Source organism: Hylobates moloch, unplaced genomic scaffold (genome assembly GCF_009828535.3).
Source record: "Hylobates moloch isolate HMO894 unplaced genomic scaffold, HMol_V3 SCAFFOLD_14, whole genome shotgun sequence".
Taxonomy (NCBI): Eukaryota; Metazoa; Chordata; class Mammalia; order Primates; family Hylobatidae; genus Hylobates; species Hylobates moloch.
Genome location: NW_026652289.1, coordinates 33,607,078 through 33,625,341, shown reverse-complemented (window position 1 = coordinate 33,625,341; position 18,264 = coordinate 33,607,078). Strand labels below are relative to the sequence as shown.

The following is an 18,264-nucleotide window of genomic DNA, read 5'->3' as shown; positions in this document are numbered from 1 at the left end:
AAGCTAGCCTTATACCGCCATCTTTTCTGTCATTTCCTTTGTCCTATCCTTTTATTTTGAAAAAATTTTGAACTAATAAGAAAGTTGAAAACATAGAAAGAACACCCGTATACCCTTCACCTAAATTTAACCAATTTTGACATTTTGCAACATTTGCTTTCTCTTTCCCTTTTCTACCTGTCTCCTACCCCTCTGCCCCCTCCCCCAAGTGGAATGATTTGAAAGTAAATTACAGACATAATGTCATTATCACACCTAAGGAAAGTAATATTCAATATGATTTAATACACAGTTCATGTTTAAATTATGCAAGTTTTCAAAAATAATGTCTTTTAAAAGTAGATGTCTGAATTTACTGGATTATTTCCTCTTGATTAGATTGATTTAAACATTTTTTGTGGTGTTTGACCCCAAAACTTGCTTTATCAAGTTTTTGCTTTCATCCTTTTGTATGTATGTATGTGTGTATTTATTATTTTCTGAAGCTTTTGAGAGTTAGTTATGCACATCATGGCTTTTTCTTTGTCTCTAAATACTTAAGTACGTATTTCTAGGAACAAAGATGTCTTTCCATCTTTTTAGTCTACTTTTGCATCCTTTAGGTACTTTACAGTTTTCTTTAAAATAGGTTCTGAAGATTTCTGAAGTCTGTTACTAAGTATTTAATCTTTTTTTACTATCGTAAATGAATTTTGTCGTGTTATGTCTTCTAACTGGTTATATTTTGTATATATGAACAATATTGATTTTTGCATGTTAACTTTATATCCTGGTATCTTGCTGAAATCTTTATTGTTTCAATTCATTTTCATGATAGATTCTCTATGGAGTTTTCCAGGTATACTCTTATGTTGGAAAATACAGATAGTGTTACTTCTTCTTTTCCAACTGTTATCCCTTTAATTACTTTCTCTAGTCTTATTGCATTGGCTAGTTCCTCTAGACAATGTGAAAGTGTCCTGGAGAGAGTGGACATCCTTGTCTTCTTTCTTTTTTAAAAAAAATTTTTTTTAAGACCGAATTTCACTCTTGTCACCCAGGCTGGAGTGTAGTGGCACAATCTTGGCTCACTGCAACCTCTGCCTCCCAGGTTCAAGCAATTCTCCTGCCTCAGCCTCCTAGTAGCTGGGATTACAGGGGTTCACCACCATGCCTGGCTAATTTTTGTATTTTTAGTAGAGATGGCGTTTCACCATCTTGGCCAGGCTGGTCTCAAACTCCTGACCTTGTGATCCACCTGCCTTGGCATCCCAAAGTGCTGGGATTACAGGTGTGAGTCACTGCGCCCGGTCCCTTGTCTTCTTTCTGACCTTGCTGGGAATGCCTCTAGGGTTTCCCCATTAAGAAAGATGCTGGCTTTACAGTTAAAGTGTCTGTAGTCTATTATGTTAAGCAAATATTCACCTTTTTAATTATCTATTGCTGCTTAACAACTTACCCCCAAATGTAGTGATTTAAAAGAATAAACATTCAATATCTTGTATTTTCTGATGCCCCAGAATCTGTGCCTGACTTAGCTGGGTGCCTTTGCCTCCAGGCCTCTTACAAAGCTGCAGTCAAGGTTGTTGGCCAGGATTGCAGTCTCATCTGAAGATTTAACTGAAGAAGGATCTTCCTCTATTCACGTGGTTGTTGTCAGGTTCAATTCCTTGTAGGCTGTTGAACTGAAGGACTCTGTTTCTTGCTTGCTGTTGGCTAGAGCACTTCCCTCATTTCCTTGCCATTTGGCCTTTCTATAGGATAGTTCACAACATAGCAACTGTCTTCCATCAGAGCAAGCAAGCCAAAGAGCAGGAGAGAGTATACACTTTCCCACAATCCCTGGTAATCACTAACGTACTTTCTGTCTCTATGGATATGCATTTTTCTGGGTGTTTTATATTAGTGGAATGAGACAATATGTGGCCTTTTGTATCTGGCTGCATTAACATAGCATAATGTTTTCAAGGTTTATTCATGTTGTAGCAGGTATCAGAATTCATTCCTTTTTTATGGGTGAATAATATTCCGTTGAATAGATACATGACTTTTTGTTTATCTGTTCATCAGTTGATAGACATTTATGTTGTTTCCACATTTTGAAAGCTTTTCCTTTTACAGTTTGTGGTTTGTCAGTTGTTTGTTACAACTGTTTCAGGCAGCTGTGAAGTTAAACAATTGCCTGTAATTTGTTTCAGTTTACAGTGGTTTTTGCCCTGGGCTATCTCCTAGTCAGATGGAATAAAGACAGCCTTGCAAGTGGGTCTTCCAGGGAACCTTGAGACAAATCTTTGACGGTTCTCTGAGAAGGAAGCTTTGAAAGCACTCTAACGTGGTCCTACCCCCTTGCTACTGCTTTTCTCTTTGATTGTGGACTGTTAGTTTTTCAGGCTTCTGCAGAGCAGGAGAGTGGGGTTAGGACTAGAGCAGGCGAAAATACCATGAAGCCTACAACCCACTGTACTTACTGACGTTCAGTCATTTTTTTCTTGAATAAATTCTCCCGGTATTACTGTAAGCCTTAGGTTCATTTCCAGAGTTCTCAACATGTAGCATTTGGACATTTCTGACAGTTTCTCATTGTTTTTATGGAAGAGAATTTTTGGAGGTTCTTACTCTACCACTTTTGCTCAAAATTTTTAGTTTTGTAAAAAACTGCCAATTTAACAGATTAGCTGTCCCATTTTACATTTCCCCTGTTAATGTATGATTGTTCCAGCATCTGCACATCTTACCAGCATTTGGTGTTGTCTTTGTTATTTTAGTCATTTGGATAGATGTGTGGTTTTTATTACATTGGAATTTTCATTTGTATTTCTAGAATGACTAATGATATTAAACATCTTTTTGTATACTTATTTGTCATTGGCATCTTTTTTTGGTGAAATGCCTGTCCATGTCTATTGCTCATCTTCTGATTGTATTTTTTTTTAATTTCTGAGTTTTAAGAGTTCTTTGTAAACTAGTTTTCTCTTCTATATGTTGTTTACAAATATTCTCTCCCAGTGTATAGCTTGTGTTTTCATCCTCTTTATGTTCTTTTGCAGAGCAAAAGTTTTACATTTTGATGAGGTCCAGTTTATCATTTTTTTGCTTTGATGTGTCCTGCTTTTGAGGGCAAGTCTAAAAACTCTGTCTAGCCCTAGGTCCCAAACACTTTCTCCTTTCCCCGCCCCCGCCCCAAAGTCTTACAGTTTTTTATTGTACATCTATCACCTATATTTTTAAAATTTTTTTTCTGGGATTAGAACTCTTAGTGACCATTTTTTTTTCCTATCAGCATGTTCATGATATTCATTATTCCCTGGTGTGCATAGTTTCTGAAGAAACATCTACAGTTGTTATATTTGTTCCTTTGTGTGTATGTGTCTTTTTCTCCCTTGGGCTACTTTGAAGGGTTTTCATTTTTTACACTTATTTTAAGGGTTGGATTTAGGTGTATCTTGTTGTAGTTTTCTTCTTTCTTACCTTTGAGGTTTATGGGGCATCTTGGGGTTGTGTCTTAACAGTTTTTATCAAATTTGGAAAACTTTTGACATTGTTTCTTCAGATATTTATTTACATGCCCTGTTCCTGGGCCCTGCTTGTGGAACTCTTACGTGTTTGTTAGATTGTTTAATACTGTCCTGTAGTCACTAAGACTCTTCATTTCCTTTTCAGACTTTTATTCCCTGTGTGCTTCACTTCGGACAAATTGTATGTTCTGTGTTAAAAGTCAGTCATATTTTCTTCTTCAGTGTCTAATGTACTATACTAATCCCACTCAGTGAAGTTTTCTCTTTGGTTATTGTATTTTTTTTTTTTTTAAGAGACAGGGTCTTGCTCAGTCGCCCAGGCTGGAGTGCAGTGGCTCTGTCCTAGCTCATTGCAGCCTTGAACTCCTGGGCTCAAGGGATCCTCCCACCTCAGCCTCCCAGGTAGCTAGAAGTACAGGCATGCACCACCATGCCCAATTAAATTTTAAATTTTTTCATAGACATGGGGATTTGCTGTGTTGCCCAGGCTGGCTTTGTGTGTGTGTTTTTGAGACAGGGTCTTACATTGTCACCCAGGAGTTACACTGGAGTGTTGTGATGCAATCATGGCTCACTGCAACCTCAAACTCCTGGGCTCAAGTGATCCTCCTGCCTCAGCCTCCGAAAGCTCTAGGATTATGAGAGTGAGCCACTGTGCCTATCCTGTTACTGTATTTATGATATTTGGAAGTTCTGCTTATTTTTCTTTATATCTTACAGTTCTTATAAGGTTCATATTTTCATTTAAATAGCTGAATATAGTTATTATAGCCATTTTAATGTCCCGTTTGCTAATTCTGTCATCTGTGTCATACTGGTTCTATTTGTACTGACTGATTTTTCTCCTGGTTATGGGTCATATTTTCCTGATTCTTGGCATGTCTAATACTTTTTGATTGGATGATGGACCTTATAAAGTTTGCATTTTTGAGAGTCTAAATTTTATTGTGTCCCTTTTTTCTGGCATGCAGCTATTTGCAGTTTATTTTGATCCTTTTATGGCTTATTTTTATACTTTGTTAGGATAGGTGGGTAGGTTAGCCCTGTTACTAAAGCATGAGCTTTCCAGGATCTCTCTTGAATACCTCAAATGATCAACAAGGATTTGGCACACTTGCTCAGAACTTGAATGTCTCTCAACCCTGTGTGAGCTTTGCAGACTGTTCAGCTGATTGATTTTCAGCTGCTTTTTGCCTGGAGTACCTTTTATTTTTCTTCTATTATTTTTTGAGATGGGGGTCTCATTATATTGCTCAGGCTGGTCTTGAATTCTTGTCCTCAAGTGATCCTCCTGCTTCAGCCTCCCAAGTAGCTAGGGTTACAGGTATGACCCATGACCCACTGTACCCTGCTAGAGTTTTTCTTATGTGTGTTTGTTCTAGAATTCAGCTATGAGTGAGGCCAAGGGATTCCTTATGTAAATTTTTGGAGGTTTTTTTTTTTTTTTTTTTGTAGCAGTTGCTCTCTCTTCTTCAGAACTTCACCCCACAACTTCCAGTTGCCTCAGGTTCCCTGAACTCTGATATGTGTCTCCATAACCCAGTAAGACTTCTGTACTTTGTTTGGGATCTCCTTCCTGTTCTACAGTCCAGAATTTGCCCCTAGGGAGAAAGCTAGGGAGCTTGCGTGGCTTACTTCCTTTCTCTTAGGGCATGTAGTCCTAGTTGCCTTTGTTAATATCTGAAAATAATTGTTTCGTGTACAGTCATGCACAGCATAATGATGTGTTGGTCAATGACAGGCCACATATGTAATGGTGGTCCCATAAGATTATAATACTGTGTTTTTACTGTACCTTTTCTATGTTTACATATGTTTAGATACACAAACACATTGTGTATCAGTTGTCTGATTGTGTTACAGTTGTCTACAGTATTCAGTACAATAACATACTGTCCAGATTTGTAGCCTAAGAGGAACTACACCTTATAACCTAGGTGTGTGGTAGGCTATACCATCTAGGTTTGTGTAAGAACACCCTATGATGTTTGCACAACAATGAAATCACCTAATGACACATTTCTTAGAACATATCCCAGTCATTAAGTGGCACATGACTGTATTTCATCTGGTTTTCTTGTTGTTTATAACAGTTGGGCAAATCCTGTTTACTCCACTGCTGTTACTCATCCTGACTGAAAGTAGAAGTCCTGTTTCTTTAATTAATTTTTTTTTTTTTTTTTGAGATGGAATTTCGCTCTTGTCGCCCAGGCTAGAGTCAGTGGCACCATCTCAGCTCCCTGCAACCTCCGCCTCCTGGGTTCAAGAGATTCTTCTGCCTCAGCCTCCCGGGTAACTGGGATTACATGCATGCGCCACCATGCCCAGCTAATTTTTGTAGTTTTAGTAGAGACGGGGTTTCTCCATGTTGTTCAGGCTGGTCTCAAACTCCTCACCTCAGGTGATCCACCCACTTCGGCCTCCCAAAGTGCTGGGATTACAGGCGTGAGCCACCACACCTGAACTAAAAATTATTTTTTAAATAACTTTTTTTATTTTGGAACTTTTATATTTATAGAAAAGTTATAAACATACTATGGAGCGTACTGGTATACCCCTTACCCAGTTTGTCCTGTTGTTAACATCTTAGAATTCCATGGTACAGGCCAGGCATGAGGAGTTTGAGACCAGTCGGACCAACATGCTGAAACCCCATCTCTACTGAAAATACAAAAAAAAATTAGCCAGGTGTGGTGGTGCGCGCCTGTAATCCCAGCTACTCAGGAGGCTGAGGCAGGAGAATCGCTTGAACCCAGGAGGCAGAGGTTGCAGTGAGCAGAGATCGAGCCACAGCACTCTAGCCTGGAAGACAGAGGGAGACTCCTTCTCCAAAAAAAAAAAAAAAAAAATTCCATGGTACATTTGTCAAAACTAAGAAACTGACTCTGGAATATTCCTATTAAGTAAACATCGTATTTAACGTTATTTAAAAAAATTGCCAAGCCATTTTCCAAAATGAGAATACCCCAAAGTGACATTCCCACCGAAAATGAATGAGAGTTCCTGCATTATTTGAGTAGAAGAGGAACATTTTATTTTAATAAGAACATTGAAACATCAACATTTCAACTACTCTGAAATTACCAAAATTAAGTAAAAGGAAGTGACTTAAATTTGAAAGTCCTAAGCCTGTGATTACAAATGACTCATAAGAACTATAATAACAACAATAAGAGCATTCATTTAACTCTTACCCAGAGCCAAGCACTGTTCTAAGAGCTTTACATTTATTAATTCATTTAGCCCCTGCAACATCATAGATGAGGAGAGAGAGCAGTTCAGTAATTTCTCCATAGTCACATGGCTATTAAGGTGCAGGCAGTGTGGCTTCAGAGCCCCCTCTCTGATCCACTTTACCCGTAATGGTTCCTCATCGGTTGCACATCAGGGTTATTTGAGTTGAGAGTTGAGATGCTGTTTCACTTGCTACAGGATGGTTTCGGGCACCCATAAGACCCCTGGTGATTCTAATGTGCAGTCAGGATTGGCAACACTCTGTATTTTTTTTTTAAATACATTTATTCAGCGTCATGATCACACTACTACATTTAGCAATCAACAGCATGGGTGCAAAAAAAAAAAAAATCTACATTAAAACCCCCTGTTGGAATGCTTTACACTTTCCACAGAACAGAAACTAAAATAACCTGTTATACAGTTATTCACAAATACAGTCCTCGAGTTTTTTGCCCATATACATGAGTATTTGTCTAAACCGTGTCTTCTTTGTAGCAGGTAGGCCCTGCCACCATTGTGCTTGGCTGAGTTCAAAACTGTTGTAACCTGTAGCTTCCCTGTCACCTCTCTGGCTCTCCTTTCCTGCTAAGCTTTGTTTCCTGGCAGTAATTAAAATCTTCTGACATTGCCATAGCTGCTGCTGCTACTGGAACTGGCATAGCCACTTTGGTTTCATGGTTTGGCCAAGTATTGGCCTCCACCACCATAGGAGCCAGAGCTTCTGCCACCATTGTCCTCCCTTCATGGGTTCAAAATTTGAAGACTGACTGTTGTAATTGTCAAAATCATTGTAGCTTCCACCGCTTACAGAATGCTTCCATCATTACCAAATCTACTGTAGCCATCCCCACTGCCACCATATCTACCATCACCATGGCTGCCACCAAAGCCACCATGACTGCTGAAGTTTCCTCCACGACCAAAGTTGTCATTCCCATCAAAACCACCTCCACGACCACCACCAAAATTTCTAGAATCACTTCAGCCTCTTTGGCTGGGTGAAGCACTAGCCATCTCTTGCTTTGATGGGGCTTTCCTAACTTCTCAGTTGTGGCCATTCACATTATGGTATTTCTGAATGACAGTCTTATCCACAGAGTCATGGTCATCAAAGGTTACAAAATCAAAGCCCCTTTTCTTGTCACTGCCTCAGTCAGTCATGATTTCAATCACTTCAGTTTTTCCATACTGTTCAAAATAATCTTAGGTAATGTTCTTCAGTGTCTTCTTTAATATCACCAACAAATATCTTTTTCACAGTTAAGTAGGCACCTGGTCTTTGAGAATCTTATCTTGAGACAACTGTCTTTAGTCCTACAACTCTTCCATCCACCTTGTGTGGCCTTGCATTCATGGCTGCATCCATCTCCTCTGCAGTGGCATAGTGACAAACCCAAAGCCCCTGGTGTGCTTGGTGTTGGGATCTCTCATGACCACACAGTCCGTGAGCGTTCCCCATTGCTCGGAATGGCTCCTCAGGCTCTCATTGGTTGTTTCAAAGCTCAGGCCTCCAATGAAGAGCTTCCTCAGCTGTTTGGGTTCTTTGGGAGACTGACTTAGATATGATGGCGGAGGGCGGAGAGACTTTAACGATGCTTCCTCAGCGGCATCCACGGGCAGCCACTGTGTACTATTTCATACGGCATCTTCATTGTATGTAGATAATATTTTAAAGTCTGTTTGGAAAATTCTAATCATAATAGTGGGTACTTCAGTTCATATTTTGATTTGGACATTTTAATGTCTTTTTTTATAGGTGGAACTTGAATTGAGGCAAGTATTTTGTTGAAAAAAGTTTTTTTAATCAGTTCTCTACTTTCATTTAGGTATTCCTTCCTAAAATTAATGTTTAAAGAGTATTGATTTTAAAATGTGTAATCATTTCATATACAGAAAGCAAGGAATGAAATGTATCATAGAGTAAATGGTGGGCTTATTTAAATTGTGTTATACCCAGCAGGTTAGTTAACCTTCTACAAAATTGATTTAATTCAACATAAAATAGTCTTCATAAAATTATTAATTTTCTGTCTTATTTTGTGTTTATCGACATTTTAATATTCAATATTAGACTTTAAGAATGCAGAAGAAAACTTCTAAATTCTATTTAAAAGTACTTTATAAATTTTTTTTGTTTTTTTTTTTTTGAGACGGAACCTCACTCTGTTGCCCAGGCTGGAGTGCAGTGGCGCAATCTTGGCTCACTGCAACCTCCGCCTCCCAGGTTCAAGCAGTTCACCTGCCTCAGTCTCCCAAGTAGCTGGGACTACAGGTGCACGCTGCCACGCCCGGCTAATTTTTTTGTGTTTTAGTAGAGACGGGGTTTCACCTTGTTGCTCAGCCTGGTCGCGAACTCCTGAGCTCAGGCAATCTGCCCTCCTTGGCCTCCCAAAGTGCTGGGATTACAGGCGTGAGCCACCGTGCCCAGCCATAAAGATTTATTTTTTAAGTACAATAAATAAAACCATAGGTTTGAAAATAAAGTTTACTAAAATCTTGTTCTCTTATCTCTAAATCAATGATACAAATTTATTTTCTTAAATTATTGCTGTGTGATCTCCAGCATTCACTTGTTTTGCTCTGAATGGTTGGTTACTGATTGCAGAAAGTCTCCACCAGAGTGTGCTAAAGACACTGTCGTGGGAAAATTGTTACTTAGGCTTGCCTAGACTTCTCAGCCTCTGTGAAAAAGAAAATTTTTTAAGAGAAGCATTTGATTTCTTGTTACAAAATTTCTTTTGCCATGAGATAAATTCTGTACCTTGACAGTTGAGTATTTCTACAGACACTGGAAATGATGAGTATTTAATCTCTCTGTTCTTGGTTCTCAGTATGCATGCTAGCTAGAAATATCTTTATTTTGTGAAGTTATTTTTTAGAAACAAAAAGTTCATCTTCCTTTACACAATAGGTGTTGATTTTTCTTCACACAGTAAGTGTATTTTTTAAAGCCTGAATAAAATGAACTGGAAGAACTAGTAATTTGTGTTATGAAGTTAAAAAGACCTTATAGTTTATCCATTATGTATGCTTTTATTTTAAAATAACAACTAATTCAGTAAATAGATTTAATATTTGCAATTCTGGTACAAAATATTTTTCTCAAAGTATTATTAGTTAGCTGTGATAACCATTATTGTATGTTGATGCATTAGAATAGGGTGTGAAAGTTGTGGCCTATTTACATTTGATAAACTTCTAAGTGAGCATTTTATAAACTGATTATCTGGCAAAAGTACTTAATGATAATGGCTGTTTTTTCCCTTTTTCCTTCCTAGATACCTGCACTCAAATAACATAGTTGTGGTTCCAGAAGGTATGTTTACTTAAAAATTTTAGTTAGAAGATAATATAATTTAAGCTTTGTTTTATATAAATAGATCAAATTTTATTTTTAAGACACCTTTAATTTTTTAGCTTCAAAACTTGTTTTCTTCTAATAAGTCCAGTTAAGACCTATAATTAAATAAGTCTAAAATGGATATAATGGTTAGGTAAACTATTATTGGATAAATTGCTATTAGGTAGATAATAAGTTCTAAATTTAATAAATCTAGTTAAGAATTCTGGTCAGATAAAAAAAGCCCTGTGTATCATTTCTTGATTTATTTTAGTCTTAATGTTTTTATTTGTGCTGTATTTTAAGTTATATTTTATCTTGAGCTGGAAGTATTTATCACTTTCATGAACTTAGTTTGATCTGTGTTTTTACTATTTTGTGAGCAACTGAGACAAGGAAATTAAGTAGTAAAATATTTTAACTTGGAATACTTGCATTAAAGATTTGATGTAATTCTTGAGTCAAATTCATTTTGCCTTCTCCTTTTCTCTTTGAAGCCATTGGGTCTCTCGTAAAACTCCAATGTCTGGATCTTAGTGACAATGCCTTAGAAATTGTTTGCCCAGAAATTGGTCGTCTGAGAGCTTTACGTCATCTTCGATTAGCTAATAACCAACTGCAATTCCTACCTCCAGGTAATCATAGTCTCTAGCACACAGTAGTTTCTTGTCTATTATAAATCTATATTTATTCATATTTCTCACTATATATCTAGGCAATGGGCTGTAGATGTATTTATAAGTATTTGATTGTCCATTTGTTTGAAGATTAAACTAAAGAATGTGGGTGAAATATTACTAAGAGTTTTTTGTGATGCAAATGTAAGAAGGTAGAATTTATATTTTAGATATAGCTACAATTACTACAGTTGTGCATTGCAACCAATATCCCTTTGAATCACTGCTCTGGCAAAATATTTGTACAAAGAGTTACTTCAGTTCTGAATTTCACATAAGAGAATTTAGGTGAGCTTTGCATGATATAATCATTTTACTATCCAAAAGTCAAATACATACAATGTTTTCTCTCTTATTCTCCAGTGAGGTAACTAATGTACATTAACTTTTTTTTTTTTTTTTTGAGACGGAGTCTCGCTCTGTTGTCAGGCTGGAGTGCAGTGGCACAATCTCAGCTCACCGCAATCTCTGCCTCCCAGGTTCAAGCGATTCTCCTGCCTCAGCCTCCTGAGTAGCTGGGATTACAGGCGCGTGCCACCACACCCAGCTAATTTTTGGATTTTTGGTAGAGATGAGGTTTCACCATGTTGGCCAGGGTGGTTTCGATCTCCTGACCTTGTGATCCACATGCCTTGGCCTCCCAAAGTGCTGGGATTACAGGTATGAGCCACCGTGTCTGGTTGACTTTTTTTTTTTTTTTTTAAACAGAGTCTCACTCTGTTGCCTAGGCTCTAGTGCAGTGGCGTGATCTCAGCTCACCGCAGCCTCCACCTCCCGAGTTCAAGTGATTCCCATGCCTCAGCCTTCCGAGTAGCCGGGACTACAGGCGCGTGACACCATGCCTGGCTAATTTTTGTATTTTTAGTAGAGACAGGGTTTTGCCATGTTGGCCAGGCTGGTCTCAAACTCTTGACCTCAAGTGATCCACCTGCCTCAGCCTTCCAAAGTGCTGGGATTATAGGTGTGAGCCACCATGCCTGACCTAATGTATGTTAACTTTGATTTTAAAAGGAATCATGCTAAAATTTAGTAGAACAATTTAAATTTGAGCCTTAGGATTTTCAGTTCTGCCTGCTGAACATGTAAGTAAATTATGAATGTGCCTTATAGATAGGCAGTACTAAAATCTTGCATTTTATTGAGAGCCACCATTAAACCCTTTGATTTCTTGGGAGGAGCATCCAGAGACCTTGCTTTGTGAATCCACATATTTGCAAATTCCACTGTCATATATGATTTCCCATATTAAAAAAAAGATAGATAATTAAAAAATAAAAAACTTATGCTTCGGGTATTATATGAAAGTTACTGTGTATTCAAGAATGAGCAGAGAAAGATACAGATGTTAATTTGTCTGAGATTATTTTTACTCTTTTGAGTAAAACCAGTTCAAGAACACCAACTAGCCTTTTAGTGTATCTAAGTGAAATATGTGACTCAAATAAAATTACAAATTGCTACCTGTCATAGAACTTCAGGGTTACATGAGAATGTTAAAAATTATGCATGTTAAACCCATGAATGAAGAAGTTTATGATATTTCTTTGTTTTTTCAAGTACAGAAATGTCTAAATTAAAACATACTAATGGATTAATTTTTAGACTTTATGTTCTGGCCTTAATATATAGATTCAATACTGTGTATAAAAATGGCACCAGTCAGGCTGGGCGCAGTGGATCACACCTGTAATCCCAGCATTTTGGGAGGCCGAGGTGAGTGGATCACCTGAGGTCAGGAGTTCGAGACCAGCCTGGCTAACATGGTGAAACCCCCATCTCTACTAAAAATACAAACATTAGCTGGGTGTGGTGGCGTTGTGCCTATAGTTTCGGCTAATTGGGAGGATGAAACAATTGCTTGAACCTGGGAGGCGGAGGTTGCAGTGAGCCGAGATTGCACCACTGCACTCCAGCCTGGGTGACAGAGTGATACCCTGCCTCAAAAAAAAAAGAAAAAAATGGCACCACTCAGCAGTGACTGTATTTTAAAAAATATTTTCTTTACTGTCATGTAATGAATGTCTTATTTTTTCTAACTATAGTTAATATAACATTTTTTGACACAATACAGCAATATGGTCTTTCCTTTATTGTATATCATCAGGCCAATGGTGTTTCATCATTCTAGCTTTCATCATGTTTGTACATTCAGATACCCAGAAAATGAGATACTCTTTTGAAGATTGCCTAGAAAATGTATCAGTAAAGATAATACTTTACATTTTCCTAACAGTTTCCTATATGAAACTTATATAAGGCATACAACCAAAATTCATGAATATAATGCTGTATTTATGAACTTTTTTTTACATACATTTAAAGAATATACAAAAAAATACAATTGTGCCAGGCATGGTGATTCACATCTGTAATCCCACCACTTTGGGAAGCTGAGGCAAGAGGATCGCTTGAAGCCAGGAGTTCGAGACCAGCCAGGGCAACATAGTGAGGCTTTGTCTCTACTAAAATCCAACAATAAAAAAAAAAAATTAGCCATGTATGGTGACACACACTTTAGTCCTAGCTACTTGGGAGGCTGGGGCAGAAGAATCTCTTGAGCCCAGGATATCAAGGCTGCAGTGAACTCTGATTGCAGTATTGCACTCCAGCCTGGACAACGGAGAGAGACTCTGTCCCCAAACCCCCACAAAAAACAATTCTGTGATAAACTATTGTTCTGGGTGTTGTATTATTCTGTGTTTTCCTGTAATATAAAAACATGATGTGGTAGAATATGGTCATTGCCTTCCATTATATATTCTTAGAGGTTAAGGATGTACTTTTAATATCATTGACTGCTTCTTAATAACCAGTGAAGGGTATATGTTTTGTGACTACTTTCATATAATTTATTTATATCTCACCTGTTACACAAGAAATTCAAGGCATATACTTGCGATTTTATTTTGCTAGGTTTGTTTCTATTTGTGTTTGCTTTTGCTTGTTTTGAGTAAAATTATATACATTAATAGTTATACGTTTTGGATAGGAACTTTTGATTGAGCCATGTATATAGGCTTTATTATTTCTTGCCACCATGAGTAGCAATTGACTAGGTCTTACCAATTATTTGATTCACTTTATACATCTCATGAGGTGATTTCAGATGTTATGATTTAAGTATGTAAGGGGCAAGCATACATTCCCTAAATGCTTGATTATGTTTAGAGACATACTACGGGAGGGTATTCTAAATGTGGGAAAGAAATGTGAGGGACTGTCATATTATCCCCATTTGACCACAGTAGGCACCACTTGGTATCTGCTTAATAAGCCCTTTCTCCACAGTACATAGTCCATGCCACGTTATATTCCCTTAAAAGACTTAACATTTTACCGTGTTTCTTTGTTGTCGTTGAAAAGCCTTTGAATATAATTTTATAATTTTATATCCAACATTTAAAATTTGCTAATTAGTTTTCAAAGTGGTTATACCATTTTGCGCTGTTCTCTCAGCAATATGAGAGGTGCAGTTACTCCACATTCTTGTCAACATTTGGTGTTGTCTATTTGTTTAGCCATCTTAGTGGGTATGAAGTAGTATTGCATTTTTTTTGAATTTTATTTAATTTGCATATCTCTCTTGACCGATGTTATTTAGCACCTTCTCATGTATTTATGGGCTATTCCAAATCTTTTTGAATTATGGGAGATATCTCCCTGCTTTAAAGACCAGCTGCCAGCAGGTTCAGTTGCTGAGGAATTCTCTTTGCTCTCCAGTTTGGCTTCTGACTTTCTGTGCCTTGAGAGCTCTTTGAGTCCTGCTGCTCCATCCTTGGCCTGTAAAGGTTGACTATCATTGCCCTGTACTCTGTGACGGTGGGTCTCGCCTCTGAGAAGTTGCTCTTGGCTTTTCTGTTACCGCCTATCCTCCAGGTTTTCCCTTGCTGGAAGCCTAGAGTACGTTGAGGAGATTATCTCAGCTCTTGCTCTCTTCTCTTGCCCTCATTTATGGTAAAGGTTGGTGGGACAGAGTGTGTGTGTGTCTGCGTTGAGCAGGGGGATTTATTGATCGTACAGTCTTTCTATACCTACGGATCCTCTGGGTTCTACACGGGTATGTCCACATACAGCTTTCAAAGTTAGACTGATTTTTCCTTAACCCTTGTCTGTGGCAGATTTCTTTTCCTACCTCTATTTCAGTCATGGATGATAGCAGCCGAGGATCTCTTCTCTTCGAAAATGTGCTTCTCACTCTTTGGAGTTGATTTAGATTTCCCCATGTCCTCAGTCTCTCGTGGGTTTTTATTCAGCTTGTTTTAGTTGTTAGGGTGAGAGTGATGATCTCTTTGGAGTTTCTATTTTCAAATTGGAATTAAGTCCTCCTTCTTCCCAACTGAACTCCACCATTTGTTTCTGGTTCCACTGTGCTTCCTTTCTGTTTTTGGATTACTTGAGTGTGTTTTAGTGTTCCGCTTTATTTCTTCCATTGGCTTTTCTCTAGGGTTCACAATATGCTCCCTTAACTTACTACACTTAGAATATTGTACCATTTCATACAAATTATATGCATTTTTATATTATTGTGCATATTTTACAACAGTATACTTCCTTTTACCCCCCTCCTTTTGTACTACTATGTCATATATTTTATTTCAATGTATGTTGTAAACTCCATTAGATAATATTATTTTTGCAAGTCAGTTGTCTGTAAAATACTAAGGTTGGGCACGGTGGCTCATGCCTGTAATCCCAGCACTTTGGGAGGCCAAGGTGGGTGGATCACCTGAGGTTGGGAGTTGAAGACTAGCCTGACTAACATGGAGAAACCCTGTCTCTACTAAAAATACAAAATTAGCCAGGCGTGGTGGCGCATGCCTGTAATCCCAGCAACTCAGGAGGCTGAGGCAGGAAAATCACTTGAACACAGGAGGCAGAGGTTGTGGTGAGCCGAGATCACGCCATTGCTTTCCAGCCTGGGCAACAAGAACGAAACTCTGTCACACACAAAAAATATATATATATTTACCTGAATATTCACAATTTCCTGTGCTTTCTATTCTTTTTTTCTTAAGAGACACAGTCTTGCTGTGTTGCCCAAGCTGATCTCAATCTCCTGGCCTCCTAAAGCACTGAGATTACAGGTGTGAGCCACTGCACCCGGCCATTTTTTCCTCTAGATTTAGTTTCCATCTGTCCATTTCTCTTCAACATATGAATTTATGACTAGATTTCAACATATGAATTTAGAGGTGGGGACACAGACATTCAGATCATAGCACCCTCTTTACCTCCTCACAGCCTTTTCATCTTTGGTGCCCTGTCCTGCATCTTCCAGGTGCTTCACTTGCCCCCAGCTCTGATCTATTCCTCTTCAGCTCTGCAGGACTGGAGCTCTGTTTAGGTTCCATTTCCCTGTGCCATGGCCCAAAATATGCCCCATGGCAGAAATTCAGGTCCAACGTGAGGCTCGCCTCTTGTGTTCCCTAGATTTTAAGGATTGTAGTTCTGGGTTGCCTGTCCATTGCTTGAAAACAATTGCTTCATATGTTTTTGAGTAGTTCATTGTGTTTTGGCGGGAGGCACGTCTGGTATCAGTTACCCTGTCATGTCTGGAAGTGGAAGTCCTATTAGATGTCCTTTGATTTCTCATCTGATTGCTTCCCTGCATTCTTTTATATATGTGTTTTTGTTGTTGCTGCTGCTGCTGCTGCTAAGCGTGTACCACTTAAACATTTGTGTATTGCTTTTCCCTACACCTGGCATCAAAACTGTAACATTATTTGTCATAGAACATATTTAAACTAATTTTCTCCCAATGACATTTTGTAATTTGATTGTATAAAATTATGTAATCTATTATGAAGAGAATTACTGTATACCTAGAAATAAAGGATTGTTGGAGAAAGGCTTCCATCAGTGCAGGGCTCCTTTCTGATTAAACCTCGCTAAACATCACAAAGTCCAATGGATGTTTGAGGAGACAGAAAGAACAGCCAATCTCTAATAGTCGAGAAAGCTGATACCTTTGTGAGTTGCTGTAAACACTGAATTACCATGAGAGAAGGTTATAGTAACAAAGAAACAACAAAAAGTAACCACCAGTCAGAAAAGATGTTGCTTACATCTGGCATATAAATCAGCCTATTTTTAAAAAATACTTTTATCCTTGAAAAGTTGTTTTGCATACCAAAAAAGGAAGGATTTTTAGCCCAAGTTAAAAGCATGGATCTGTTGTGTTTTAATGGCTGAAAATATGCACAGACAGAAATGTGTACCACATATAACCAGCATGTGTTGTTCCTAAAACCCAGGCTTCAAGTGTAGTCAAATTTATTACCATTTTTTTCTTAAAATTTACTTTTCTCCAATTGAACCTCTGTAGGTTTATTGGAATGAAATTTAGTATCCTTTCTTAGGTCTGTCCCATTGCCACCTGAATTGTTGTGAAACCTCTGTGTTTATTGATCTCATGTGGAAGTGAAGAGGAGTGGATCAGCCTTTTTCCTACAGAGGACATAAAAACAGCCAGAGCCTGGTCCTCTAGGGCTTCTGCTGTTGCTTACTACCCTATTGTTGAGAGTGTATTGGCATAGGCTGTTGTTCTGCAGCACAGGCTGCAGTGATTTTTCAGAGGTGCTGATCCCACCTTGTAGTTACAAGCCTGGGCACAGGTGCTCCATATTTGAATTCCCTGTGTTACAGTTTCTAGGAATGACAGGTGGCCCAGGAACACTGGGTCAGCCCTGGTTTCCTCATCACTTCCATTGTGCCTACATACTATGTGATCAGTTCAGAAGGAGAACAAAGCAGCTCTCATTTTGAATCCTTAAAACACGAAGTGTGTTATTGTGCCTCCTGTCCCCAGATATTCAAGGCTCTTCACCCCATGTTACCCTCCTTAGGCAAATACCATGGTAATTTTGGGTGATTTACTCTTCTGGGAGACTCAGCTTTTCACTGATTACACATCAGTCTGGTAAAATAACTAGCTAGCACTTCTCTCCCTAAAAAAGAGTCTAAAAAATTAATCTCTGGCAGAGCATCCTTCTAGTGTCACCAGGCTATATATGTGTGGTCAGCAATATACGTAAATAGATTTTCTCTATTTTGTGGGGTTATCTACATGACTGGAGGGGGGACTTGCTATTTCATCTGCTTAACAAAATAGTATTTACTGCTGCAAAGTATGCCATGCTATGTGCTAGAGAAAGTGAGCACTAAGAAGGAAAACAAAATCTGGACCCAGACTTCAAGGGAGCTTATAATATTTTATTGTCTAATATTTAAACTGCATGCAGTACTTGCAAAGAAGGGATTAGACAGAGAGGAGAGAAAAGGAAGTATTGAGTGTGTTATTGTAGCTAGTGATTATCTTGGTACACAGTGCTGAGACTTGAAATACCCATTTTGACAACTAATCGGTAGAGGGACAAAATCTAACAATCTGCCTCAGCTTGCTAGATGACCACTGAATAAATTATCTACCAGATACAGAAATAATTAGCCGGGTGTGGTGGTGGGCGCCTATAATCCCAGCTATTCCGGAGGCTGAGGCAGGAGAATCACTTGAACC

At 38.3% G+C, this 18,264-nt stretch overlaps 2 protein-coding genes across 7 annotated transcripts in view; one reads left to right on the top strand and one right to left on the bottom strand.

The window, feature by feature from the left end:
• LRRC28 (leucine rich repeat containing 28) overlaps positions 1-18,264 on the top strand; it is a 138,728-nt gene that overhangs the window by 25,934 nt on the left and 94,530 nt on the right. For all 6 annotated transcript variants that reach the window (XR_009209554.1, XR_009209553.1, XR_009209551.1 and 3 more), the window contains exons 4-5: positions 10,010-10,047; positions 10,569-10,706. Coding sequence is in view for 2 of the 6 variants with exons in the window: in XM_032176053.2 (XP_032031944.1) it covers positions 10,010-10,047; positions 10,569-10,706 (176 nt within the window). In the remaining 4 variants the exon portion in view is untranslated. The remainder of the gene's footprint in view (positions 1-10,009; positions 10,048-10,568; positions 10,707-18,264) is intronic.
• Positions 1-18,264, bottom strand: part of TTC23 (tetratricopeptide repeat domain 23) — a 207,731-nt gene that overhangs the window by 147,502 nt on the left and 41,965 nt on the right. The window lies entirely within an intron of this gene.